The sequence below is a fragment of the Doryrhamphus excisus genome, chromosome 20 (assembly GCF_030265055.1).
Source record: "Doryrhamphus excisus isolate RoL2022-K1 chromosome 20, RoL_Dexc_1.0, whole genome shotgun sequence".
Lineage (NCBI taxonomy): Eukaryota > Metazoa > Chordata > Actinopteri > Syngnathiformes > Syngnathidae > Doryrhamphus > Doryrhamphus excisus.
The window spans coordinates 11,600,541-11,627,998 of record NC_080485.1 but is presented as its reverse complement, the minus strand read 5'-3'; the positions used below and the strand labels follow the sequence as shown (position 1 = coordinate 11,627,998).

At 41.8% G+C, this 27,458-nt stretch overlaps 3 protein-coding genes across 8 annotated transcripts in view; 1 reads left to right on the top strand and 2 right to left on the bottom strand.

The window, feature by feature from the left end:
* Positions 1-18,854, bottom strand: part of kcnh1a (potassium voltage-gated channel, subfamily H (eag-related), member 1a) — a 39,948-nt gene extending 21,094 nt beyond the window's left edge. The window contains exons 1-8 of one of the 4 annotated variants that reach the window (XM_058058145.1): positions 17,684-18,854; positions 13,297-13,323; positions 11,496-11,619; positions 6,905-7,011; positions 6,578-6,706; positions 6,280-6,398; positions 4,993-5,385; positions 492-518 (exon numbers count right to left, since the gene is read on the bottom strand). In XM_058058145.1, the coding sequence (XP_057914128.1) occupies positions 492-518; positions 4,993-5,385; positions 6,280-6,398; positions 6,578-6,706; positions 6,905-7,011; positions 11,496-11,619; positions 13,297-13,323; positions 17,684-17,756 (999 nt within the window). In that variant the 5' untranslated portion in view covers positions 17,757-18,854. The remainder of the gene's footprint in view (positions 1-491; positions 519-4,992; positions 5,386-6,279; positions 6,399-6,577; positions 6,707-6,904; positions 7,012-11,495; positions 11,620-13,296; positions 13,324-17,683) is intronic. The other 3 variants (XM_058058146.1, XM_058058147.1, XM_058058148.1) reach the window with 3 other exon arrangements.
* Positions 18,855-18,985: 131 nt separating this feature from the next.
* On the bottom strand, positions 18,986-20,374 carry mrpl57 (mitochondrial ribosomal protein L57). Of its 2 annotated transcripts, none has more exons than XM_058058151.1 (2): positions 20,211-20,374; positions 18,986-19,503 (listed from the first exon to the last, which is right to left on the bottom strand). In XM_058058151.1, exon 2 carries the CDS (start codon positions 19,486-19,488, stop codon positions 19,177-19,179), a length of 312 nt encoding a protein of 103 aa, XP_057914134.1. In that variant the 5' UTR covers positions 19,489-19,503; positions 20,211-20,374; the 3' UTR covers positions 18,986-19,176. The 2 variants fall into 2 exon arrangements, with proteins under 2 accessions (XP_057914134.1, XP_057914135.1); XM_058058152.1 differs by having other exon boundaries at positions 18,986-19,500; positions 20,211-20,338.
* Positions 20,375-27,156, top strand: LOC131107807 (cytochrome P450 3A40-like). 2 transcript variants are annotated; one of them, XM_058058150.1, is made up of 13 exons: positions 20,379-20,675; positions 20,784-20,877; positions 20,994-21,046; positions 22,155-22,254; positions 23,655-23,768; positions 23,971-24,056; positions 24,139-24,281; positions 24,355-24,479; positions 24,572-24,656; positions 24,729-24,889; positions 25,972-26,198; positions 26,649-26,811; positions 26,895-27,156. In XM_058058150.1, the coding sequence occupies exons 1-13, from the start codon at positions 20,605-20,607 to the stop codon at positions 26,967-26,969; spliced, it is 1,497 nt and encodes a 498-aa protein (XP_057914133.1). In that variant the 5' UTR covers positions 20,379-20,604; the 3' UTR covers positions 26,970-27,156. The 2 variants fall into 2 exon arrangements, with proteins under 2 accessions (XP_057914132.1, XP_057914133.1); XM_058058149.1 differs by having other exon boundaries at positions 20,375-20,675; positions 24,572-24,889.
* Positions 27,157-27,458: the final 302 nt, after the last annotated feature.

Here is a 27,458-nt window from a genome sequence, read left to right as displayed (position 1 = left end):
CGTCATGCAAAAGAGTTTGGTACATGTAACATCAAAGGACTTTTTTGCTGCAGTTATTCCAAAAGAAGCAGTGGTTTATTGTTCTTATGCTATATTACTAGCATATAACAGCTGAGAATGATACTTAAAAAGATTACCTGTACACTTAATAAAGGTTTTATGATGGCTTGACCCTGGAACTGATTATTTCCATTTTCATTATTACATATTATATAAAAAAACAGCGTTCTGCATTGTTTATATTAAAAAAAACTGCATCCATATATTGGCTTTCAGCTTAATGGTTTTCCCAGGAAAACCCAGTAAAAGCAGTCCCATTCATTGTAATTCATACACTGACACTCCTGCAGGTGCACTTTGGCCGTGCACAATCGCTGCAAGGTCGGCACGAGGCGCTGCAAAGGTGTTGTGGTCAAGGATTTTGTGTTTTGTGCAAAACAAGCCAGAAAGAAAACTGTTCATTATCATATTCTTATCAAACTGAAGCCTACTTGAGTGACAGCTTGGTGGTTCCAATTCTTTCCGTCACGTCCCATGCAGGAAGACAGGAAGAGAGGGGGCATGCAAACACAACAAAAGGAGGAGGGGGGGGTGAAAAAGAAGAAAACAAAAATGAAGGACATGTTATATCAATTGATGAATGAAATAAAAAAACATGTACACAAAGCATATGAAAAATGACCATGCAGCATTTTACAAAAGAACCAGAGATAACTAAATTGTCGCGACCTCCTTATTTGGAAGCCTGTGGAGGAAAAAGCAGCCATGAGAGTTATTCATGTGGTTTGTTAAGGTTCCCCGGCAAAGAGTCTGCCGCCCGACTTTAATAACGCGACCGATTGTTCTCTCATTTACTGGCGCCGTGGACGGCCTCCGAGCAATTTGGAGCCAAATTGGGAGTCGACCGAGATTCTGGGCAAACACAAAAAGCCCATCCAGGAAATGGATGGTCATCAGCCAGAATGACACCTCAGAGATAGCTTCGAGCAGGAGTGCACATTTTGTACCTTCAAAATACTGAATTATCTGAACAAAACATCCACATCTTAGCTTTGTGTTATAGGTGACAAAGCAAAGCTAACTAGTTACTATCTATACATCCACAGTCGGGCTGAAAATGGCCCCAGGGTCGCACTGTGGACCCCCCAGGCGTAGAGCTCGACATCTGATTGTCTCTGGGGGGCCCGGACTGACAGGAAGTTAATACATCTGATCAAGTTCACAGCCTTGGCAGGTCACCAAAGCAAAGATGTGTGATATTGTTCCAACTTTGCAGCAGGTGTACCCTTTAAACAGCAACGGTTTATGGATGTTGATTACTGCAATGCATATTTTATAAAGGCTGCACGGCGGTCGAGTGGTTAGCGCGCAGACCTCACAGCTAGGAGACCCGAGTTCAATCCCACCTTCGGCCATCTCTGTTTCCTCCCACATTAAAAAAAACATGCTAGGTTAATTGGCGACTCCAAATTGTCCATAGGTATGAATGTGAGTGTGAATGGTTGTTTGTCTATATGTGCCCTTTGATTGGCTGGCGACCAGTCCAGGGTGTACCCCGCCTCTCGTCTCACCCGAAGACAGCTGGGATAGGCTCCAGCACCCCCTGCAACCCTTATGAGGATAAGCGGTTGAAAATAAATGAATATTTTATACAGTGAAAGATTCACTGTGAATGACTCTCAAATGACAAATAAAGACCGTTTTCCATATAATAAATAGTCAAGTATTCAGCGTAATCTCCCTTTAGATTCGACCAATAGCATCTTAGAATACGTAATGATGTTCAAACAGTAATACGTGTCTATAAAGCCTGCTTATGAGCACCTAATGTGAAAAACATCCTCATTTGTTTACTTTTGAGAGAAGAGGCTCGCTTTTGAAGTTGCTGCTTGTCCATCCTCATTGACATGATACCACCCCTACCTAGGTGACCTACCCCCCCCCCCCGATGCGTAAAACCACCACATAAAAGGACAGCTTTGCCCAAAAAAAAAGAAAAAAGAAAACCCCAAAACAACAGGCTTTGCTACACATCTTTAAAAAAAAAACCTGGAGCTCAGTCAGCTACAGTCAGTTATTTTCCTTTCGACTTTTTCCTGATTACAAAGTCACCACAGCGGCTCTTTTTTGATAAATAGACTAACCTAGCATGCTGAAAAAAAATGTGAGTGGAATGTTAGCACTGTAGCTAGTGTTGTTTACATTTGTTGCCTCCTGTCCCACTCCTTTATGTATGTTACATTGCCGTATGCGATATATAATAGCTATTATATTGGTATATATAGTGCAGAGTTACAGTGCATATATTTTTCGTGGATTCATTAGCATTAAAGCTACAGACAAATAAACAATGTTCCCAGTCAGGATGACCAAAAGTACTTTTAAACTGTCATTTTGTTTGTCCAGTTTATGCTACAGGCATCCTGTAGGTAATACTTGTATTAATCTGCGTACAGGTCTAATACAATGAAGTGCTTGGAGGACTCCGTCTCCCAATGTGGTGTTGTTTACTTCCGATGACCCCCTCCCTGACCGCTTCTGCTCCCCATTGTTAAACTTGTCGTCAGCATCAGGGGTGCTGAAACACCGAAAGACAAGAAAGGCTGAAAACGCTGCACGTGCAAATATGGCACCTCAACAACCGAGCTCACGTTTCAGCGTCTGATAACACCTCGCACCGTTGGCACTGCCACGCATGCATAGCCGCGCGCTAACGCTGCATTTTACACTGCCACAGTAGAGCAAGACGCACGTATCATGAAACATAAGCACACCAGACCGCACAAAAACACACGCCGTGTGATGCACTGATGTAATGAAAGTGCAGGACCCAGTGGCGACATTTAATCACTCAATGGGTTTGTGTGTAGGTGTGTGTGATGTTTCATAAAATAGCTGGATTTAGAAGCCTATAACGTGTTCCCTTTAGCTTCCAAAATATTGCATTATATCAGCAAAACATGCAAAAAAAATGTACACATTATTGATTGACTGGCTACAACATCGCTTGTGTAAAAACACCATAAAAAACACTGGCAATTACAGCTGTGGCTGTAGGCAACCCGAGTGATCAGCATCCAGCAGCTTTAGCTTCCTCTGTAAGTGTTTTCAAAGGTTGGTTGCGCTTGTGCATGTTAGCGGTACTCATGCTAGCTGAGCAGTTTGTTCCTTAATGTTATTACAACATTGGTTCTGTTGATGCTGTGTTGTACATACACAATATGCAATCTAAGTTTAGATCTAGGTTTTCTTTTTCTACTCTCTCATGCACTCCAAATCATTATTAGCATTTTTATAAATAATTGATGATATACCGGGCGGCACGGCGGTCTAGTGGTTAGCGCGCAGACCTCACAGCTAGGAGACCAGGGTTCAATTCCACCCTCGGCCATCTCTGTGTGGAGTTTGCATGTTCTCCCCGTTCATGCGTGGGTTTTCTCCGGGTATTCCGGTTTCCTCCCACATTCCAAAAAACATGCCAGGTTAATTGTCCAATTGTCCATAGGTATGAATGTGAGTGTGAATGGTTGTTTGTCTATATGTGCCCTGTGATTGGCTGGCCACCAGTCCAGGCTGTACCCCGCCTTTCGCCCAAAGACAGCTGGGATAGGCTCCAGCACCCCTGCGATCCTCAAGGGGAAAAGCGGTAGAAAATGAATGAATGAATGAATATCAGCAGCAGCCTCTCTGCACTGTTTCTAATATTTTGACCCTTTCATGCAGGTTACTATAATATTAGGACCAGCAGCTCTATAGCACTGCAAACGGCAACTACAGTAATGGGGCATGTAGTCGCTTCACATGGTGTTCCTAATGTTGTCTCCTCCATTTTAACATCCTGCCAATGCAGATTTGCAGTTTTAACCAACACTTCCTGTGTTCAAGCATGCTGTTGTTGTCTTGCTGTTCCCTATTCATCATTGCTTCTGTCAGCTTTCCTGGAGGTACTAATGGTTTTAGGGCATGGGTTGACACCACAGTGTGCGTGTGTGTGTGTGTTGAATAATTTGAAGCTCCCTTCTCCAATTAAAATGCGACAATTTTCTCCCAATCCAGAGCGAGCGCTCCACAAAATGCTCCTCGTTAGGCATTTTGTATGTTCACAAACACGAAGACGACGTTTATGGGAGAGCGGGGTCGGGGATGCGATGCTTTATTACAAGATTCCTACGGATTTGACATTTCAAAATTCCATACTTTTTCCAGACTCAGTGAATACATGTGTATCATCACAATAATCAATTATTCAACAATTAATTTAGTGGAAATGTGCCGATCGATCGCCCACCGATCAACATCGGCAGATTTGGTGTATTCCGATAAATGCCTTTCAGAGCTGATTACAAAAACCGAAAAAAATCGTACGTTTGCCAACAAAATGACGCGTCTCGCACGGGCTACGCCAAACCACGCCAGCTTAATCACCCCCTTACCAAACTTATTGACTGTTCTTGCATCTTTGTTTACACATTTTGCCTAGCTCTCACTGGCTGCACTTTACATTGGCGGCAGCTAGCTGGAGTTATCCGCCTGGCTTCTGGTCTTCGGACTCAAATATGACTTTTTAACTACATGTAGTTTGTTTATTCATTGGCTACTAATTTTTTCAAGTGTCGCTGAACAAACCTACCATCTTTTTGTCATTATAGCCATAATGTCTTGTCCTCAAAACACTATTTGTGTGTGGTTGTTTAATGAACTTAATATTTGAAATTGTGTAATGGTGCCCCTGGCCAATACCACTCATATATAAATAAATGGAAAAATGTACAATTGATCCATGTGATCAGTATCAGTCATGGATTATCGTATCGGAATCTACAGCATACTGATCGGAACGTCTCTAGTTTGTAGCAATAGGAATGGTGCATTTCCTTAGTCAATTTACAAAATCAAATTCCGACGTCCATCGCGTTTTTAATCACAGTGCTCCTATACACACTGTAATTAAAAACGCGACGACGAATGATGATGAATGACATATCGTCTCACCTCATCGACGTTCTCAAAGGCGTTGATGACATCGTACGGCAGGCAGGACAGAAGATCGATGACGAACCAGGTCTTCAGGTAGTTCATGCGAATGAGCTTGGGGTCGGAGATGACCTCGCCGGCGGGCCCCACGAAGGTGGTGTGGAAGTTGAGGACGATGTCCACCAGGAAGATGACGTCCACAATGCTATCCACCACCAGCCACGTCACATTGTTCTGCTTGGTCTTGAAGGACACGTTGTAGGGCACCATGATGGCCGTGTAGAAGGTGAGGATGAGGATGACCCAGTCCCACGTGGTCTTGAAGAGGCAGTAGTGGAGGATGATGTGAGGCGGCGTTTTGGGGGTCTCTTGCTTGTACTGAGGGAGGATGTCTGAGCCGAGCTGCAGCACCTGAAATGTGACATTTATGACGTTATTAATAGAAGAAGACTGAATTTAACTGGGCGGCACGGCGGTCGAGTGGTTAGCGCACAGACCTCACAGCTAGACCAGGGTTCAATCCCACCCACGGCCATCTCTGTGTGGAGTTTGCATGTTCTCCCAGTGCATGCGTGGGTTTTTTCCGGGTACTCCGGTTTCCTCCCACATTCCAAACACATGCTAGGTTAATTGGTGACTCCAAATTGTCCATAGGTATGAATGTGAGTGTGAATGGTTGTTTGTCTATATGTGCTCTGTGATTGGCTGGCGAGGGTGTACCCCGCCTCTTGCCCGAAGACAGCTGGGATAGGCTCCAGCACCCCTGCGACCCTCGTGAGGAAAAGCGGTAGAAAATGAATGAATGAATGAATGAATTTAACTGGGCGGCACGGTGGTCGAGTGGTTAGCACGCAGACCTCACAGCTAGATCAGGGTTCAATCCGACCCTCGGCCATCTCTGTGTGGAGTTTGCATGTTCTCCCCGTGCATGCGTGGGTTTTCTCCGGGTACTCCGGTTTCCTCCCACATTCCAAAAACATGCTAGGTTAATTGGCCACTCCAAATATGAGTGTGAATGGTTGTTTGTCTATATGTGTCCTGTGATTGGCTGGCGACCAGTCCAGGGTAGACGTTCTCTTGCCCGAAGACAGCTGGGATAGGCTCCAGCACCCCCCCCCACCCTCGTGAGGAAAAGCAGTAAAAAATGAATGAATTAATTTAACTGGACCAAAAGTTACAAAAATCCAAGAAAGTGACAAAAAAGGACCCAAGAATCACAATCAGCTGATCTTTCTTGAATGATCGGTGCTGATATCAGATCGGAACAATATCAACTCATAGAGTACAGTATGTGTTTCGTCTCACCTCAGCTAGTCGCGAGTGTTTGTGGACGTTCTCTCCTTTGTGCACCGTCGGTTGAAGCTGCTGCAAGACGCCTCTGCTGCTCGTCAGGGCTCGGGTCAGTCGGGCGAACTTCCCCCAGCCTGCACGCCGTCAACACAGTCAATCATAATCATCAACGCGGTATGTAAGAGTGACCTCAGTGTTTGGTTGATTTGGGGTCAGGTTTGTATTTATATTCTCAGTTTTGACTTCTACATTTGAGGTACTCTTCGGAAAGTGTAGTTTTAGAGATGAATGAACTGCTTCTACTGGTACCAACCTTTGGACGAGTCATCCTCAATGGGCTGTTTAAAGGCCGTGATGTCGCTGAAGGTGCAAAGGAACAGGACCACCTTCTCCTGCTCGTTCCGTATGGGCGCTATCTTCACAAAGAACCAAACAGGCGTTCCTAAACACACATCACACACACTTATCTTTATCTTTAGAGTCTTGATTGTTGTGTTGCTGCAGAAAGATTACACAATGATGACACAAGTGGAAAGTCTCAACTATCCCGCTGACTTTGAACTGTACGTTACAGAAGCTCAGAATACATTAGCATGACAATAAGAGGGACCCCCCCCCCCACATACACACACACACTTACTGTTTTTCTTGTACATCAGTATTTCAAACGAGTTCATCTCGTAATTCTCAAACGTCAGTCGCACTTTTTCCGTCGTGTCCTTGTCTGTGAGCTCGCCGTACATGAAGCTGCAAAAAATAAAATTAAAATAAAAAAAAACACACAGAAGAGAAATTATGATTTTAATATTTAATGTAGCAGACATTAGCGGTTCACTGGAAACACAGCCTGCCCGAGTGTGTCAATATTTGTATGCGTCAGCCAATATTGGCTCCAATATTAGGTCATCAAATTGCCCAAATACCTCATGACATTCTATAGCCTAATATTGAATCTAAATATGACAAGGCTTGGAGACACGGGTTCGATTCCCCTTTCGGGGCATCTCTGTGTGGAGTTTGCATGTTCTCCCCGTGCATGCGTGGGTTTTCTCCGGGTACTCCGGTTTCCTCCCACATTCCAAAAACATGCTAGGTTAATTAGCGACTCCAAATTGTCCATAGGTATGAATGTGAGTGTGAATGGTTGTTTGTCTATATGTGCCCTGTGATTGGCTGGCCACCAGTCCAGGGTGTACCCCGCCTCTTACCCTAACACAGCTAGGATAGTGTCTCTCGTGAGAATAAGTGATATATAAAATGAATGTCAAGGCTGCCCAAAAAGAATAATGTACATGTATTTTTTTTTCTTCTTTTCCTATTTTTTATTTATGCCCAAATAAATGACAAATGACTTTTCTGTAGAAGAAAGTAATACAAAAAGAGACTGAAACCACCAACATAAACAACAACTAATCTGCTTCAAACAGTAAAACAAACAACGTAATGTGGAGATACATGCTTTTTCCTGGAGGTTAATGACGCGTACAATATCTTTTTCCTCTTGAAAAGCCTAAAATGAGAGGTCATTCATCACTGTACAGCAGCAGTGACTGAGCTCGATTGCTTCATTAATTATTGAGCGGCTACAGATGACAATTGATAGTCCTCGTCTACGTGAAAAGGAAAGATTACCTTTCTAATGACCGCATTATTAGCTCCAGGACAGCTCAGCATTTTTTAAATGATTCCGCCCGCACACACTCCATGTAAATATTGTTTTTTTTTTCTTTTTACCAAATACAAACAGAAAGAGAAATGTCATTAATGAGGCTACATGGTTAACGCTGCTGGCTGATTTTTCAGAGGCGGCTAAATGTCCTCTCTCTTTCCGCTGGGAGGTACTTTCTTCAAAGACAATTCCTCAAATGACTTTCTTGTCGTGTGTGTGAGACACGTCCCTGCAGGTTTGTCCAGCTGGACACACTCCATGAGATGCTGCAGCAGTCTTTGATGCTCTTATCCGTAGCAAAGGAAGGCTGTGATATTCCATTTAAACACACTGAGGGGTACTTGGGTATAAATGTATTTATGGCTTTTTTTGCCATCTTCTAAAACATCAAACCTCTATGAAAGTTTTAAAAACTGCTGTCCACATATGGTTAGTCTGCAATAAAATTGTTGAAGTGGAAAAACTATAAGCAAGATCAGCTAAATCTACCCAATATTGTACTGCTTTAACTGTGTAAGCTAAATGCTGTTGCTAGCCTACAAGAAAATATTGACTATTGTAAAAGTAATTGAACCAAACATTGATTTGAAACAAGCTGCTAAATGCTAATGACAGCGACATTTGTCATTTAGCTGCAATTGTTTTTATAAATTTTTTGAATTTTTTTAAGTGATGCTAGCGGTAGGTTAATATTATGTTCCTTTTAGCCCAGATGCTAATAACAGCATACTTATGTACTGTCGAATCACTTTACAAAATCTACAATTACATTACTTACATAAAAAGAACTAAAACATAAATAAAGAAAAAAAAATCATTTGTCATTAAACAATAATTTGTTTTTTTAAATGTATACCAGTCGTGCTAGCATTGCTGCATGGCTAAGGCGATACTTGGAGCAAAAATGCTAATGACGGTGTGCTACCTCAATGTCAAATCACACAATTAAGTCTAAAACTATGGAAAACTGTAAACAAAATAGAGCTAAAACATGAATAAAGTAGCATAGAAAATACATTTACCATTTCACCATTGTTTTTTAAAATGCACCAGTCATGTTAGTAGTTGTTTGTAGTTAAGGTGTCCTTGACGCTAAATGCTAATGACAGTGTGCTAAGTCACTATCAAATCACATGACTGAATTTACAATTTACCCAAAACATGACAAAAGTAGGTGAAAATTATATATATTTTTTATTATCTGTCATGCTAGCTTGGAGCAAAAATGCTAATATAATCACAATAACTGATTTATTGTGACAAATGCTAATAGCAGATAGCTACATCTAATGATACAGTATGTGTGATAATTCGGTTTAAATGCCAATCTCGAAATGCCCCCTGCTGTAGTCATTGATAGGTCTACATGTCAATCACTATACGCAGTCATTATTAGAGTCAAGTCTATGTATCAATCATTAGTCACGTGTTTGGATTTGACTCTTTTCCACCAGTGTGTTAGCAGCACGAGCGTAGGAACCTTTGCCTCAGTCAGTCACTGGGAACAAAATCAATTAAGAGTATTAATTTCCAGTCAAACGACAATTCCTTTGCGTCGGCAGCTAAACTACCATCCTCCAAGGAATAGCTGTTGAAGGTAAAGAAAGTAACAAGCGCACAGCACGCTCAATGTATAGATTTTTATTTCCTAAATCAAAGTGCGGCAATGAGGCGTAACCCGCTGATGAAAGACGCAGGGTGCCCAGTGAAAGTCTTCCCTCCCTGGAGCGTGAGGGGCTTCATTGTGCGCTCATCCCCTGGAGACCTTGAATCTGTTGTGTCTCCTTTTTTTTGTTGTTGTTGTTGTCTACCCCAAAACGGGGGCAGCTCAGGGAATTTTGCTCTAAATTTAAGTGACGGTTTTGTACGTTACGGTGCTACACACAACAATGATGTCATTGTAAATGACAGTCGTTTCCCTGGACGTGTGTTGTGTTGCTTTTGACGAGCGTGCCAGTAACGCAGTAAATTAATAGGATCACATCAAAACAGTCCGGTCTGTGCTGCCAGATTTGCAAATGGTGTGAGATTTCTTGTGTTGTCATCGGAGCTGTTTTGTCACAGCCAGCACTGCTGATTTAGACCCTCTGGTCCTGAAGCATAAGCTTCATAACACTTGCCAATACCAACACTGAACACTGTGTGTGTGTGTGTGTGTGTGCGCTCATTTCTTTTAGGTTTATTTTTAGTTTTTGTGGAGGAAACACACCTAAAACGTTCCCCAATGTATTTCACACTCTGCCCTTCTGTCTTATTAAGAGGCTGTATTTTGTCTAATGGAGTGGCTTTCTTCACAATATTGCAGTTCAGGGGACTGATTGTCTTAGTACCTTCGTCATATTGACGTCACATAAGTAGCGCATTAGCTCAAATGAGCTAATAAAGTGTTCTATTAAGCATTCTAGCAAAACTCATTCCAAAGCTCACCAATGACTGCATATAAAGACGACAATGTAGCGCTAACAATGGCTGCTGCTATGGTGGTTTTGGCATGGATTGACACATAAACCTGCCAATGACAGGAAGGCTGGTCAATGACTGTGTATAACGACTGTATCATTAGTGAATAAAGCAGGCCAACGTGCATAATGATTAACATATAGACCTGACAATAATTGTAAATAACCACCGGCCATTTTCTCTTTATAATTGACAATTGATTAAAAAGGCTGCTCGTGACTGAATTTAATGATTGACATGTAGACCAAACAATGACCGAAAAACCTGTGCCATTGAATGATAATGAATGACATGCAGATCTACCTATGACTGCATCAACACTGTAGAATGATTGACATGTAGACCTACATTACTGTATGTTGACCGAACAATGACTGAAAGGCCACTAACCAAAATGGCGGCCATTGACTGTGTATAATGATTAATATGCACACTTACCAGAGACTGCATCAACAATTATTTGTGCATAATGATTGCCAAGTAGACCTATCACATGAAGACCAACCAATGACTGAAAGCCCTGCAAGTAAAATGCTGGCCATTGACTGAGTGTACTGACTGACATGCAGACCTACCACTTTCTACGGCAAAAACTAACCATTGACTGCATACATATAGTGATTGACATGTCGACCAACCAATAACTGCAAGACTTGTAAAGACATACCACTGTCTGAAAGCCAGCGATTTGGCATGTAAACCTGCCACACGTAGACCGACCAATAACTGAAAGACCCGTGAATAAGACGCAGGACAGTCACTGCAGATAATGATTGACATGTGGACCGACCAACGACTGAAAGACCTGTGAATAAGATGGAGGCCAGTCACTGCAGATAATGATTGACATGTAGACCGACCAATAACTGAAATACCTATAACTAAAATGGCGGTCATTGACTGCGATTAATGTTTGGCATGCAGACCCACCGATGACTGACGCAGCAGTGTTTTAAAAAAAACAACCGGCCAACGACTGTATGTAATGATGAACATGTGGACAGTTAAAATGCCAGACACTGACTTTGTACATAATTGAGCTGTAGACCTACCAATCAAAGCACAGCATTCAATAGAGGTCCAACTCCAAAATGCAGCCTACCTGCAGGTGCTGCTTTTCTGCATCACCTCGGCCCTGTGGTAGCCCGACAGCTTGCAGAAGCCGTCATTGCTGTAGACAATGGGCCAGTCCACAATCTGGGCGTTCCCCAGGACAAAGTTGGTGTCTGACGAGGAGCAGAACAACAAACACTTGAGAGGTTAACAGCATCTCCTAAAAAAAAAAAAAAAAATACACAAACTGTTCAAAAAAAAAAAAACTCACAAAATAAACTAAGAAGACAGGAGGCTGAGGATATTTGCATTTGATTGGAATCAAAGTCAAATATTTGGGGAAATTAAAAGGGAGAAGAGGAACAAGAAGCTTTGGGACGAACATGAAAAGACACAAGGCCAAAAGGATGTTAAGCAGAGTTTGGGTTCATCGTTTTTTTACATTCCAGTTTCCATTGACAACAGCAGGATGCCTTCATTGTCTTAACTAACATTTCCATTTTCTAAATGAGAACTCTCCGGGACACCTTACCTTGAACACGCTGAACTACAGTACATAACACGCTGTAATGTAACATTTTATGGCGTGATTGTCCCGTAATGTGTCTGAGGTCGTTACAGTGACTTTGCTTTAAGAGCTCCTAAACACACTTGATCAATGTTCATTAGCGTCCATGATGCTTCATTACACACGGGACACCGATATACGCTACTGACGCAGACTGACAAAACGTGTCTGAGACCGCACACACACACACACACACACACACACACACACACACGCACACACACACACACACACACACACACACATAAATAAATACCTTGTCACCGTTTATTGTAACCAAGCCTTGTGTTGCTGTTTGTAATGGAAAAAACTTCACCGGGGGAATCTCTCACTAGAGCGAATGATCTGTCTCATTTGTCTGCAAATACCAATAATGGCCGTCATTAGCTTTAAAGGTCATAAAAAAAAGCAGCAAGTATACAGTTTTTAAGGCGGCATGTTGTGAATATTAAAAAGGTTAGCAGCACCTCGGAGCTACACTTACTTGTAGTCAATATGCTCATAACCTGAAACAATCAACACTTCCTGTGTCTGCTTGTTTAATGGACTATTTTTTTTTCTAACGTCCTTGTCGTTTTTTTTGTTTTTTTTTAATTCCTCAAATATGTCTGCAATTTCATAAATTAACATTCCCATAGTGTTCTCGGTGTCATTACTTACTGGCTATAAATGGTCCTCGTGTCATTTGACATGAAATGAAAGGACATCTTCTCATCATAGTGTCTGGCTTTTGGAAAGGATATCAATAAAACTGGCAATTTATTGAATTGGGGTGACGTAGAAATACACTACAGCAAAGGTTTGGATGATACTTTTTGAAGTAATAAAGTTTTTTGGGGGAAAGTTACATTAAAGCTAATTACTGGGAATAAAATGCAAAAACAAACAGTGCATCCATGAAAGGAAATGAAAATCTATCCTTCTATGCACAGACTGCACAAGGGGCTGAAAGGACGGCAGGAGGAAAAACTGAATTGTCACACCACATATGGCCACATTAATCTAAAACCATGACACAAAAAACACAAAAATGCACAAGATGTTCCATGCCAATGTGTTATTTTACAATGATCAGATGGATATTAATCTTGTTAGATCGAAAATCTCTTCAAAATGATGCTTGACTATCATCGCCATCGTAGCAGTAGAGTGCTTTGTAAATTAACATCATTTGGTATAGAACATTTGAATGGGTACACTGCAATGAGAAGGGGAGGGAGGTTTCGTGTGATGAAAACATAAAAAAAAGAAGCACGCCAAATTCAACTCCATATAATAGTACCTGTCTGTCTATGTGACAGTGTCCAAACTGAAATTTGTGAAAAGGAAAAAGAAGAGTTAACAGATTCATATGATCAACATCTGTTTGAATGTGTGACGGACAAAAAAAAAATGTAAAAAAAAAAAAAAAAGAAGAGATGGGATGTGCCAACAACAATGACAACAACAAAAATAGAGAACGTGCACGAGTGCTCAAATGGTGCTCACGCTGAAGAGTTGCATAATCTGACGCAGTCATCCAAATTTGGAGTCGAATAAACAAGCTTCACGAGAACATAGAAGCTGCAAGACAACTTTTACTTGTGGCGGCTAACCTGTTAGTATTACACCTATTAGTAGTACATTTAAGTAGTAGTATTTAATCTAATTGTACTTATTCTGGGCCTAAATTAATTTTTAGGCTAAATGATCTAACTAAATGAACCAAAATAGAAATAAATACAAGGCAGAAGAAGCATTCTAATTATGGATTTAGTATTTTCCAATGTTTATTAAAATAGTAACACGGGCTACCGTTGGGGCCAAAAACCATGACAAGCTAAAACTCAACTCTGAACCTCCAACGACACTTCCTGTCCTGTCCACATCCTGTCCGCCTGCCATTAAGGTCCGCTGGAGAACACATTTACTGTTTTTATTTACGTCTTAAATGGCTTATTTAAACTTATTGTACGTTCTATATTGCGTAATACGAGTTGAAGCCGCTATTACTATACATCGATGAATAGCCACTGCGGAAAGTTGTATTTTCTCGATTATATCTACTGTAATAGGTAATATAAAATGGATGTTGTTTCATGTCTAGAGGGCTCGAACAATGTTAAAATCCGTATTTAGAAGTAAACAGGTTTTCAATGCCATACCTATGGAAAATATTACATTTATTAATAGTGAATGGCGGAAATTCAGTCCAATTAACCGCGAAAAAACTGCTTTTTCGCATATGAAATGAGTCCAACAATAAGGAGCATAAGGAGTTGTTGACATGACGGAAAAAGCTATTGCTAGCACATTTACTTACCACTTTCGCCAAACACATAAGGAGATTAAGAAAGGATTTTAAAACTTGTCGACAGGATCAAATGTATTGATTCGCGCAATAGCTCTCCGGTTACTGTGCTAAATTTGGTAGCCATCTTTGCAACCACACGCTACTTCTTCACATTTTCAAGATGCTTATGTGATTTTTAATCGGTATAGAAGGGTTACAAGTTAGAAACATCCAATAGTGGTGTGTCGGTCATGAACGAACGGGTCAAAAGATCTAGTTCTTTTTTACGAACAGAGGTTTAAAATACCCGTTCAGTTGCAAATGCTTTTTTTTTTTTTTTTGATTGGCTGAAGAGTCAGTTCACCGTTCCTGTCCGTTCACCTGTTCTGTCTCATCCTATCGTCGCGCCTCGCTCTGTGGGTGGGTGGGGTTAGCTGACTGAAAGACCGAGACCGAGAGATTGACCGACACTCGTCGGCCGTTCATTCATGACCGACAGTTGGGTCGGAACAAACTTGAACATGACTGAACGGACTGACTCGACACGGCTGACCGGGTCTATGCACAGGGGGAGATCACAGGCTAATGACCAATTGGCCGAAATTAATGAAATGAACGGATCTTTTTACTGAATGAACCAGAGTAATAATGAACGGTTTTGCCCACCACTGACATCCAAGAAGGTTAGGGATGTAACGGTATGCCATAATCACAGTTCGGTATATAACCTGGTTGTACGGTCACGGTTCGATTCGTGTCTATGTTTGTTTACAAAGTACAGTAAACCTCGGATATATCGGACTCGGATATATCGGAAATTCTCTCACAACGGACAGATAAAAAAGAACCGATTTGTCTGTAATGCATTTCCAATAAAAATTCATTGCATATATCGGATTTTTAAAAACGGATTTCGCCTATTTCGGACAAAATCTCCAGTCCCGTTCCAATGCATTTCCATTAAATTTCCCTCGCATATATCAGATGGCCGCATCGTGGCGCTCCGATTCGCCGAATCGTGACAGGCCGCTATACGACGTCATTTGCAGCGTTTGCAGCGTTGCCTGCGCGTCCAGGTACATTGGAAACATAGTCAAGGAAGTGCCTTTTTATAACGGATAAAATCCGATTTACGCATATACCGGATATAAATCCGATATATGCGTAAAACAGACATTTTCCGGTATACGCATATAACAGATTTCGCTTATATCGGACATAACCAGTGGGAACAATTGAATCCGATATATCCGAGGTTTACTGTAGAGGCATGACTATATTGCAAGACAGTTACACTTCCTCATCTCTGGGCCGTATCGAATGTTCCGTACCAATAAATCCAATTACGAATACACGTAGCGTTACATCCGTGGCAACCAGTAACTGTGCATTGCTGGACATGAACATGAAATGTCACAAAAGACAAAATAATCCTCAGACAATGAATGAGTGAAGAGACGAGCACATTCTTTGTAACATCCTTCCATGCAGCACTCTTACAGCTTATATTCTTGGCTCCACGCTTCGTACAGATTTACTGCTTGCTAATCCGCCGACCGCCCAAGGTCGCGGGAAAAAACACACGCGTTGGCTTTTGTCTTAAAAGGGTGGATTTTCAGCCTCTTTTCAGTGCATTATGAATTTTGGGGATCCCGATTTCACAGCTGTCTAAGGAAAGCCTCCTTCTGGAAGGATGTGTTGGCATATTTTGGACTAGCGGTGCCCTTTTGTCAACAAAGTTGAAAGCAAGACCCTCCTCTACACTAACCAAACCTCCATAAAAAAAACCCACGGTTGTAGCTTCATTTTAACACCAATCTGTTTTCATCGCTTCGTCATAAGAACTTCTGCTGTCATCTCACATCGCATCCCATAATACAAAAGATTTGTGACACCTGTGCCCAAAAATACGCGGTTGCCTGTGAAAGTAATTGTCATCACATCTGGACCGCATGCTGCACATAAATCAATGTGATGGACACCACAGCTGGAGGCGGGACTCAACTTCGTATTCTTGTGCATTGCTGGGCATCAAATATCAATATTGTCACTATTATTCCTTTTTTTGTTGTTGTTTTTATGGATCTTTGTACATTCCTCTATCATGTCAAAAAGAGGTAACTACCAATGAATTAGGCTGCTGTTTTAACAGTCTAATACAGAAAACATACTAGACAGCTTTAGCATAAAACAGTGGTTTTATGTTAATGGTATGTTTTTTTTATGTTTAATTTTATATGCTTGAGACAAAGGCACAACTATATCAGAACGTATCGTATGGGTACTTTTTGCAATACAACAGCATGACATATTGATATCCTAGCTATGCTGTGTCATTGTGTGCACACTATTGTTTATTTTAATTCAGTACATACTTCTATAGGAGCTAAATCCCCATGTACTTTCTCAGTTATATCCCAGAAATATATAGTAATCATTGCACAAATTGATGTATTATGATATTGCGTGTGTTAATTGTTTTAGCCAGATAATGGTCTGGGGTCAATAGGCTAAAAATAACATCAGCTGCTTTGTATTTTCAACATTTTTTGCACATTTAAATCCAATATTTGTGTTTTTAAGAAAATTTGTGAGGGACACCGCATCTCATAGCGACCCCCCCAGCTTTAGTCTGCAACCCTGGTTTAAAGTAAAGACTGGAAAATGTTGTGAGCTACAGACAATAAGCAACCAAATGCATCACTTTAATTGTTACCTGGGCGTCTAATCACCACCATGGGGTACATTTGTATATATATTGTACCATGAGGGCTGCTACCGTAGTCCTGTTTCTTAACAATGCACACTTTATATGCATTGGGCACCATTTTTTTCCATACAGTATAGGACATGGGAGACCTTTCCCCTCCTCTCTTGTGTAATTATGCAGAAAATTAAAATTGCATTGCTTTAGATTTGATGAAGTGAATTCTAAAAAAAAAAAAAAAGCCCAAAGACCTTCTAACCAACCAGAACATTATGGAAGCTTCTAAATTGCCATAATTATATTTTGCAGGCAATTTATTCATGGTCCATAAGATTCCCCAATCAATCCTCCAGGAGGTCTTATGTAATCACAAGTCAGTTGAATGATTTTTTTGGAGAAAGCTGCAGTCGTTCTCTCCTCCTCCCCATCATGCACTCTGTGGAACTCCGGCATATCATTGACTCGATGTGCTAATTGCAATAAATAAACGATCGTTTTGTTTTTTAAGCATCAGTTAGGACGGGGTGTGGTGATCTTTTCGTTTTCACGTCGTCATTCGAACTTTTCAAGCAAGTGAACCAGCCGCTTCAAAATCGTTAATTGGCTTTTCGAGTCGTCGCTCAATTAAAGCTCGTTTGTCAACGCTCCATACCTGGCAGTTCAACGGGACAAAGCAAACGTTCATCTTACCGTTCGACCGCCTGACAATATTCTCCAAAAAAGTATTCTGGGGGGCCACAAGTCCCCTCCGGCCCCCCGCCATCCTGCCGCTTCACTCGGCCGTCTGCAGGTGAGCCTCACCACCGGTCGCCTTCATGCTGTCCGCGGCGTGGGTGCGTGTCTGCCGATGTCGATGCTGGTGATTCTGCGGCTGCTGGCTGCTTCCTCAGCCCGGTGCGGTACCTCATCATCCAGGCAGGGGAGGGAAAACAACGCTTGAGCTGCTCGGTCTGGGCAGGAGGGGCCGCCGGTGTGTGGGGGAGCGGTCCCCATCATTGTCAGGATGGGGGAGGAGCCACAGTGCCACCTGCTGGACGAAAATATGTGCACATTCATCAGTCGGTCACTACACCTTTCATATTACCAGTGCACTTACTATTTTTTTAAAGGTTCCTCTGCAAATACACTAGTTAAGTATTTTGTGATTTTAAAAACATACTGCAAAAAACGCAAGTCAAAGATTCTCTATGACAGGAATGTCGACTGTTTCATGGGATATGTTGGGAATAAACACTAATCCATGAATCTGTATGTGAGGGCACACTGCTGTTTCAATTACCTACTGCATTCATACTAGTCAAAGATGCTCAATACTGCATTAGGAGCAATATAAAACGCCGGTAAAAGGTTATTTTAAGGACCGACTGAAAAAAAAATCACCAGGCAAAGATCCTCAATATGACAGGAACATCTTGTGATTTTTATAGAAAATGAACGAATGAATGAATATTGCAAAAACACAAGTCAAAGATTGTAGTAACACGAGTGCTGTGCTGTTTTTAGAGATGCAATGAAAAAGGCACTAGTCTCTATTGTGGATAAGCAGCAATTAAAACAGATGGATGGATACTGGTCATGATCCAAAAGTGTATCACTGGTCTTTTCCTGGGAAGAAATTCTTTTGTTGTTTTTTTTTTTTGATCAGGAGTGGAAGGACATCATCGACTGGGAACTCGGCATGCCGTCCGTCTGAAACACAGCTGCAGATATCTGCTGGAGAAAAGTGCACCATGGAGAGACCATCTTACACTGTTGCAAACAGTCCCTTTAAATTAAAAACTACAGCTCTAGATGACCCTTGCTAAAAACAAACTGTAAAAATGCTCATCAAAGATCCTCTATATAAAAGGAGCACTAGACAATTTCCTTTGACCAATCCTGATCATTCATTTCTCCATACTTGGCTATGTGTTGCTTACATTATTAATTTAACATTATAGCCAGCATGGACTCCAGCTGAACTTGAGCACTAACATGAACTCACACACCCAGTAGCTGATGCAAATGAGTTGATTTTAATATAAATGATTAATGAAATATGTGGGAAAAGTCCTGACAGCTTGGAATGGATTCATGCAATGTATTACATCGTTTCCATTCATAGTGAGATGGAATACAAGAGTGAGCTTTGCAGTCAATCAACACCTACATAAATAAAAGTCTTTAAAGGCCAAACCAAAGCGTTAACTTGACCACGTCTTGGAGATCCGGAGGTGGCTGAGGTGATCGGTGATGCTCTTGTGTTGGGGAAAATTGCGGAACTTTGCATCCTTTAACTGGAGCCACTTTTGCGCTCTGCGCTCGGCAGCGTGGCCACAATCCTGCTCCTCGGTCATGTAAGGCCGGCTGAGCCAGTATTCATTAGCGGCCTCGCGCTCCAGGTGCTTCACTGTGTTGCGCTTCATCTGCCATGTGATGGGACGCGGACGCCGGTACTTTCCGATCCACTGCTTCCCGGGGATGCCCTTCCGCAGCAGCGCCATGGTGAGGAACATGATGCAGACTGGCTTCTGACAAGAAAAATTCAACGCTGGTGTTCAATACGAGTACAAAAAAGACAATAACGATTATTACTCTAAACATTGAATGACATCAACAGAGGTCTACATTGTTTTCCCTCCCCTGAATGTAATGATATATACAGGATGGCATATCATATTCAAAACTGTACGATTCCAGTGTATAATGGTACTTGAAACACTGCCTGTGTTGCTGTTATAAATGGCAACAGTTTGACCCTGTAACGGACTACCTATTTAACCATATACAAGCACAATGTACAAAATGTTACTCAATTCAATTCAAATATTAATAAATCATAAATTCACTTTTACCCATGAGTCCGTGCGAACGAAGCAACGTACCACGCATAAAAAAACGAGTAGTAGTGTTATGCAGGCTAGCCAATGAATGGCCCCTAAGAAGTAAATTCATATGTCCTCCATTTGTGACATTGAGCTACTTACGTCGCTCGTTCACTCTTATGTCTCCACTTTAAGCATTTTTCTCCGGCGCAAAAGACGTCGTGTTCCACTCAAAGGAATCAAATATAAAACTAAAGTATTCACTTCAATATACGTGTGTCCCAAAGTCATGTTGCTAGCATCATGGCTACCATGACATGCTAACTTGCGAGCTAGCTAGCTTAGCTGTAAGTCAATCTCGAAGCAAAGCCACTTTAGGAATAACAATTGTTTATACGTGATGTGTACTTTACCTCGCTACTCGATAAGTTCAATTGCCTCAAATTCTGAAGACGAACAGAAACGCCGGGATTTAGACAGTCTGAAGAGCGAAAACAGGGACATTGAAACCAGCCGCCACTTCCGGGTTATTTGAGAACGAGAAGGCGTAAACTTCCGGGTTGGTCTAAAACGTATTACAGCAGTGTTTACACTTTTACTTGTTTAGCGACGAAAATGTAAATAAAATGTGCGACTAAGATTTTGAAGGATTTTTATACTTAAATATTCCAGTTTTTCTAAATGCTGCATTAATGTTGAAATGTAATTACGGTAGTCTAATCTCGAGTTGACGCACCACTGGAGTGTCCAAGGGTTACCACTTCCTTAGTCTGTTGACATTTGAGCTGGTGTTCGAGTCCAGACACAATGTTCGGTTTGGAGCTTTTTTCTGCCACAACCTGGACATTAGTGGCTCTCTTTTTCACTTTACTCTTATTGTAAGTATATTTGTCAAGTTTTATATGCCACTTTGTAAACAAAAAATAGTGTCAAATCTGTTTGAACTTAACAACAAGGTGTGTGACTTGATTGTGTTGCTCTTTAAGATATGGTGTTTGGCCATATGGACATTTTAAAAAGTTGGGAATACCAGGACCAAGGGCATTGCCCTTTATAGGAACAATGATGATCTTTAGAAAGGTGAGGGACACATCTTGACAAGTATGGCAAATAGACTAGCTGAATACAAGTGAGAAATCCAGATTTATTGTACCTATGCCTGCAACTTTAATATCCTGTCCTTAAATTCCCTGCAGGGATTTCTGTATGCTGACAGGGAGTGCCACGCCAAGTATGGAGACGTATGGGGGTGAGTGAGTCACAATCAACACAATAAAAGAGAGATTTAAATAGTTTTACAATTAATTAAACAGACATTTCTATGTTTTTGTCTTGTGTATTGATGCCTTCAGTGTTTTTTCCCACCCAACAGTAGCATGTTACATAACCTGCTGTTGCACGTTATTATCCCGGCAATTGTATATAAAGATCTTATGACAGTGTGACGTGATCACCTGTGTGATAGTGATGATTTCCTGTGTACGTCAGCTCAAGTACGCTACGTGACCTTTCACCGTCCATTTGTCACACTATTATCGAAGGACAATTTTATCTTTTAATACACTTCAGTTGTCATTCGGCACCCTAGTCCACCTTAGATTTCTTCAGATTTCAAAACAGTAAAATATATAAAATATATTAAATAAGTATAATAATCTGTTCCAGGTAGGGCTGCACCGCGGTTCTGATTATTCTAATTGAAAATAACTAATCAATAATACAATAAAATACACCCAAGATGAGGGGCTAACTATAAATAAATAGGTCATTAAGTGTCTTCATAAAGTGCAAACAAATTAAAAAAACGACGCCTGTGCAGAAAAGGCACATAATCCAAGGAATAGGAACATACAACAGGCCCACAGAGTCAGATTTTTGGCGAGAAATACCTGCCTGTCAGCGTTTTCTGGTTTCAGACACAAGCCAAGGCAGGTCACAATGGCTGTTTGATATGCAGCCGAGTCTGCTTTTTAAATGCTGACGATCATCGTAATTTAATGGTGGCAGACAAAATTGTGCTGTCCTACTTCCACGATCAAACCATCGCTACTCAGCCTCATAAAAACTTTTATTAGCTGTCCAGGCAACAACTCTCATCAGTCAAGTGTAAAAAGAAGTTAAGAGTTGAATGGCTGCTAATGTTCGAGTGTAGAAAAACAAGTTAAACGTAGTAAAAGGAACAATTGAAAGAGTTTGTTTGGCGACTTTGAATACGAGTTAGCTCATTAAGTGACAGCTGTAGTCCTAAATATTACTCAACTTTGATAAAAACATGTTTGTCCTGACACGCTTCAACAAAGTCCGACTTGTACGACCTCAGGTTTCACTATCTTGTCTTGTTTTGTTTTTCCATCTAGTTTGTTTGACGGCAGAACTCCCATTTTAATGGTAGCGGATCCTGAGATCATTAAAGCTGTGCTGGTGAAGGAATGCTACACGACCTTCACGAACCGCAGGGTGAGAGAGACGCCCAGCATGTCACCCGGTGGAGAAACTTTAATGTTGACCAAGATAGAACAAGAAAGAACCTCTGACTGTATGTTGTCAGATGACGGATCTCACCTTCCAAGCACTTCCATGACAGTATATGTTGTCAAGGGACAATATTTCATTCATTCATTCATTTTCTACCACTTTTCCTCACGAGGGTCGCGGGGGGTGCTGGAGCCTATCCCAGCTGTCTTCGGGCGTAAGGCGGGGTACACCCTGGACTGGTCGCCAGCCAATCACAGGGCACATATAGACAAACAACCATTCACACTCACATTCATACCTATGGACAATTTGGAGTCGCCAATTAACCTAGCATGTTTTTGGAATGTGGGAGGAAACCGGAGTACCCGGAGAAAACCCACGCATGCACGGGGAGAACATGCAAACTCCACACAGAGATGCCCGAGGGTGGGATTGAACCCTGGTCTCCTAGCTGTGAGGTCTGCGCGCTAACCCCTAGACCACCGTGCCGCCCGGGACAATATTTGGGCTGTTTTAAGTTACTCCACTACAAAAGAGTCAATACACAGCCATCACTTCCCAAGTAGCTTGCAACTCGAGTGAGCAGCATGGTGGTGGTTGTGTGCATGAGTGCTGCTGGCACTGGGGAGCTGCGGTTCGTTGAGGGGAAACATGAATGCCAACATCTTCTGTAACGATTTGTAGCAGAGCATTAGCCACTCTCTATTTCTTTGTGAGGGCGGAACAGTGGTCGAGTGGTTAGCGCGCACAGCTAGGAGACCAGGGTTCAGCTCGTCCAGTGCCGGCAGCACTCATGCAGCCCTGGAACATGATGTTACCACTACCATGGAAGCGGATCTTCAGAATCTCACAGTACATTTACTTACCTATTGTCAAGCATTGCATTGGTAGGAAGTGCCATGGTGTGGGGCTACACGAGTGCTACTGGCACTGGGGAGCTGTGGTTCATTCAGGGAATTCAACATTAATTTCAACATGTACTGTAACACTGTGAAACAGAGTTTCCCTTTGGAAACTGCGATTCACGGTCCAACATGATATGTTACCTTCACGTTGTCAGAGTACATGTTGGAATTAATCTTTCTCACAATGAACCGCAGCTCGTCCAGTGCCGGCAGCACTCATGCAGCCCTGGAACATGATGTTACCACTACCATGGAAGCGGATCTTCAGAATCTCACAGTACATTTTGGAATTCACTCCCCCCCTCGCCATTCAACCGCAGCTTCCCAATGCCGGCAGCACTCATATAGCATGTTGCGACTCACTTGCGTGTGTGTTGTTTCATTTTCAGTGAATATACTCTGCTGTACGACATGACGATAAAAATGTTTGTCAGATAATGTATAGACGACCTCCATCAGTGAGCTTGTGTCCCGCAGGACGCCTTTGTATTGGGGACGCTAAGCGAGGCCATCACCAACGTCAAGGACGAAAAGTGGAAAAGAATCCGCAGCTCCTTGTCGCCGTGCTTCACCAGCGGAAGACTGAAGCAGGTGGGTGTGACGCCGCTATGACCGCCCAAATGTTTAACCTATCAGGAGACAAAAATCACGACCTCCACCATAGAGGGGCATTGAAAGTGCTGAAAATTTTGATGTGGATCCGTACAAGAGTGCATGTCTTTGGGGCGAATTTAAATTGTTCAAAATGTACAATTTGGTTCTGAATAATTTTTTTTTTTTTTTTTTGTGGAAGATATTTCCCCTCGTCGCTCGCTATGCAGACCGACTGGCGGAGAGCCTCGAGAAAAAAGACTTAACCCAAGCGATAGACATCAAACAGTGTGTACTAAAGAATCCATCACTTGTCATATTATGAGACATTTTTTTTCCCTAAAGCAACTCCGACTGTGTTTTTCTTCAGACTGATGGCACCATACAGTTTGGACGTCATCACCAGCGCTTCCTTCAGTGTGGAGGCTGACTCCATAAACAACCCAGACGACCCACTTATTGTTCATCTCAAAGATGTTCTCAAATTCCAATTTTGGAAAATATTCCTACTGTGTACGTATGCATTGTTTTTGTTCAAGGCGGAATGCAATGAGCTCAGTATGACTTTTTGTTGTTCCCTTCCCAGTGATTTTTCCCTTCCTCAAACATATTCTCAACCTTCTGAAGTTTGACCTCATACCCACACGCCATGTCAACTATTTCTTTGACATCATTAAGAAGTTTAAAGACCAGCATCACACAGATAAGTCTGTAAGTTTTTCCACTCTTAATGATTTATTTACACTACATACGTACGTACTTTGCAGTGATGTAGAAGTGTTGTCCTATGTTTGTTGATGCAGGGTCATGCAGATTTCCTGCAGGTGATGATCCAGCATGAGATACCGCAGTCGGACATAAAGAGTGAACAGGAGCAGCCAAGTAAAGGTAGGGATCCCCCCCCCGAAAGACACCCGACGGTTCTCAAGCGCTTAGTACATATCAACCCTGTCATCGCAGGCCTGACGGAACTTGAGATCCTCTCACAAGCCTTCATTTTCATCTTTGGGGGGTTTGAGACCACCGCCGTCACCCTCACGTACCTGCTGTACAACCTGGTCGCCCACCCTGACGCCATGAAGACTTTGCAAGCGGAGATTGACGCCAATGTTCCCACAGATGTAAGCCACTGTCATTAATGCCGTGTGTTAGCATGGATGTTTTATTATTCTTTATTTGTATATTTTATTATATTTAGTCATGGCTTATTTCAGGCATGCTTAAGTTATATTGAGGAACACCACCTGTACAAGTATAAACATTTATTACATTACATTTTATAATTATAGTACATTTTAAATAGGTTAATTATCAAAATCCAATTAAAATTATTCAATTTGCTAACAGGGAGCATGCTAGTACTTAGCATGATAACACTAAGTGACAAAAGTGCCAAGGCTGTCCTATAATGTCTCTACATCATGCCATTTCTTTATTAGCCTTAAGCCATAAGGAAATAACTTCAAATGCTAATAGTTAGCATGCTAACATCAAAAGTGCCAAGGGTGCCCAATAGTGTCTCCACATCATGCCATGTCTACATTTGCACTTTGACATAAGGAAATTAGCTAAAATGTTAACATGCTAACAGGTAGCATGCTAGCACATAGCAAGATAGCACTCAATACCGAAAGTGTCAAGGCAGTTCTATAGTATCCCTACATCATGCCATCTGTGTATTTACATATTAATTAGCAAAAATGCTAACATGTTAATAGCCAGCGTGCTAACACCTACCAAGATCTATAGTGTCCCTACATCATGCCGTTACTCGATTACCGTAAGTGTTAGCACTTAGCACATAGCAAGATAGCACTCCATACCGAAAGTGCCAAGACAGTTCTTTAGTATCCCTACATCATGCCATGCATGCATTTACATGGAAATTAGCAAAAATGCTAACATGTTAATAGCCAGCGTGCTAACACCTACCAAGATAGTGGTATGGCAATTCTATAGCGTCCCTACATCATGCCATAAATCTATTACTGAAAGTGCTAGCACTTAGCAGGATAGCACTCTATACCGAATGTGCCAAGACAGTTCTATAGTATCCCTACATCATGCCATGCATGTATTTACATGGAAATTAGCTAACACTTTAACATGCTAACTGTTAGCATGCTAGCACCTAACAATGTAGTACTCTGTACAGAAATTGCCTAGACTGTTCTCTATTTTAGTTGTTAATCTCATCTTCAAGGCTCCCATTTCATACGAGACCCTGCTCAGTCTGGAGTACCTGGACAACTTAATTAACGAGTCGATGCGCGTCATGCCGACCGCGCCACGACTTGAGAGGATGTGCAAGAAAACCATCCAGATCGGCGATCTCATCATCCCCGAGGGAACCTTAGTGGGCATTCCCATGAGTGTCCTCCATAAGGATCCTCGCTTTTGGAAAGACCCTGAGAGGTTCCAACCAGAGAGGTAAACTCACCGTTAATAAAACGGCCCTAAAACAACAATATAATTGTAATGAATCATTTCAATGAGGCCTTTCCAGATCTGCTAATATTTTACATAATGTGCCATTATGTGATGATAAATCCGCATCAAAACCAGAGTCAAACCCCATCAAGTCACACGTCAAATTAAAGTCCTCGATGAACACTTTCCAGATCTGTAATTGTTTATTCAATATTAATCAATATGTCCATTGACATTGACCTTTAGGGGATGCGAATATGTCAAAATTTTCCTGCAATGATGACAAAAATTGATTTGTGACAAACCTCATCGAGTCATACCTCATATTAAAGGACTCGATGAGCACTTTCCAGATTTGAAATTGTTTCCCTAATATGACCTTATATGATAAGGTAATGACCAAAAAAAAAACTACCACCCATAGACGTGATTTTTAAATGCCTGTTGCAGGTTCAGCAAAGACAACATAGAAGAGGTGAACCCGTACGCCTTCATGCCTTTTGGCCTCGGCCCTCGCAACTGCGTGGGGATGCGCTACGCTCTCCTCACCATGAAGATGGTGGTCGTGCGTCTGCTGCAGAGCTACACCATCGAGACGTGCAAAGAGAGCGTAGTAAGACACGCATGCGTGCACCTTTAAAGCCCGGGCTGTTTGTTCTGCTTCCTGACGTGCATCATCTATCTTTTCCTCTTTAGATACCGCTGGTGTTTGACTGGATGCTAAGGCCGCAGAAGCCAGTGCAATTCAAGTTTGTGCCCAGAAAGCTGTAGCTAATAAGGGATGAATGATGCTAACATTATGCTTTTCAATGAAAAACCTTCCTTATTTGAATGTATCTTGACATTAAAAACACGCTGATTCTTCTTCCTGTGGTAGACAGATTGTTGGCAGAGCTTATTTCACAATGTGTAGCGAAGCCTGTTTTTTTTTTTTTTAAATAAAGCTATCCGTCAAGCATTTTGCTGCTCATAGAACTGCTTTTAGTTCATTCATTCATTCATTTTCTACCGCTTTTCCTCACAAGGGTCACAGGGGTTGCTGGAGCCTATCCCAGCTGTCTTTGGGCGAGAGGCGGGGTACACCCCGGACTGGTCGCCCGTCAATCACAGGGCACATATAGACAAACAACCATTCACACTCACATTCATACCTATGGACAATTTGGAGTCGCTAATTAACCTTTTTGGAATGTGGGAGGAAACCGGAGTACCCGGAGAAAACCCACACATGCACGGGGAGAACATGCAAACTCCACACAG

Bases quoted from the DNA above. Each gene is read 5' to 3' on its own strand.
- mrpl57 (XM_058058151.1), bottom strand. From the start codon at position 19,488: ATGTTCCTCACCATGGCGCTGCTGCGGAAGGGCATCCCCGGGAAGCAG.
- LOC131107807 (XM_058058149.1), top strand. From the start codon at position 20,605: ATGTTCGGTTTGGAGCTTTTTTCTGCCACAACCTGGACATTAGTGGCT. The intron at 24,057-24,138 runs GTGTGTACTAAA...GTTTTTCTTCAG, and splicing joins CAAGCGATAGACATCAAACA to ACTGATGGCACCATACAGTT. The intron at 26,199-26,648 runs GTAAACTCACCG...TGCCTGTTGCAG, and splicing joins GAGAGGTTCCAACCAGAGAG to GTTCAGCAAAGACAACATAG.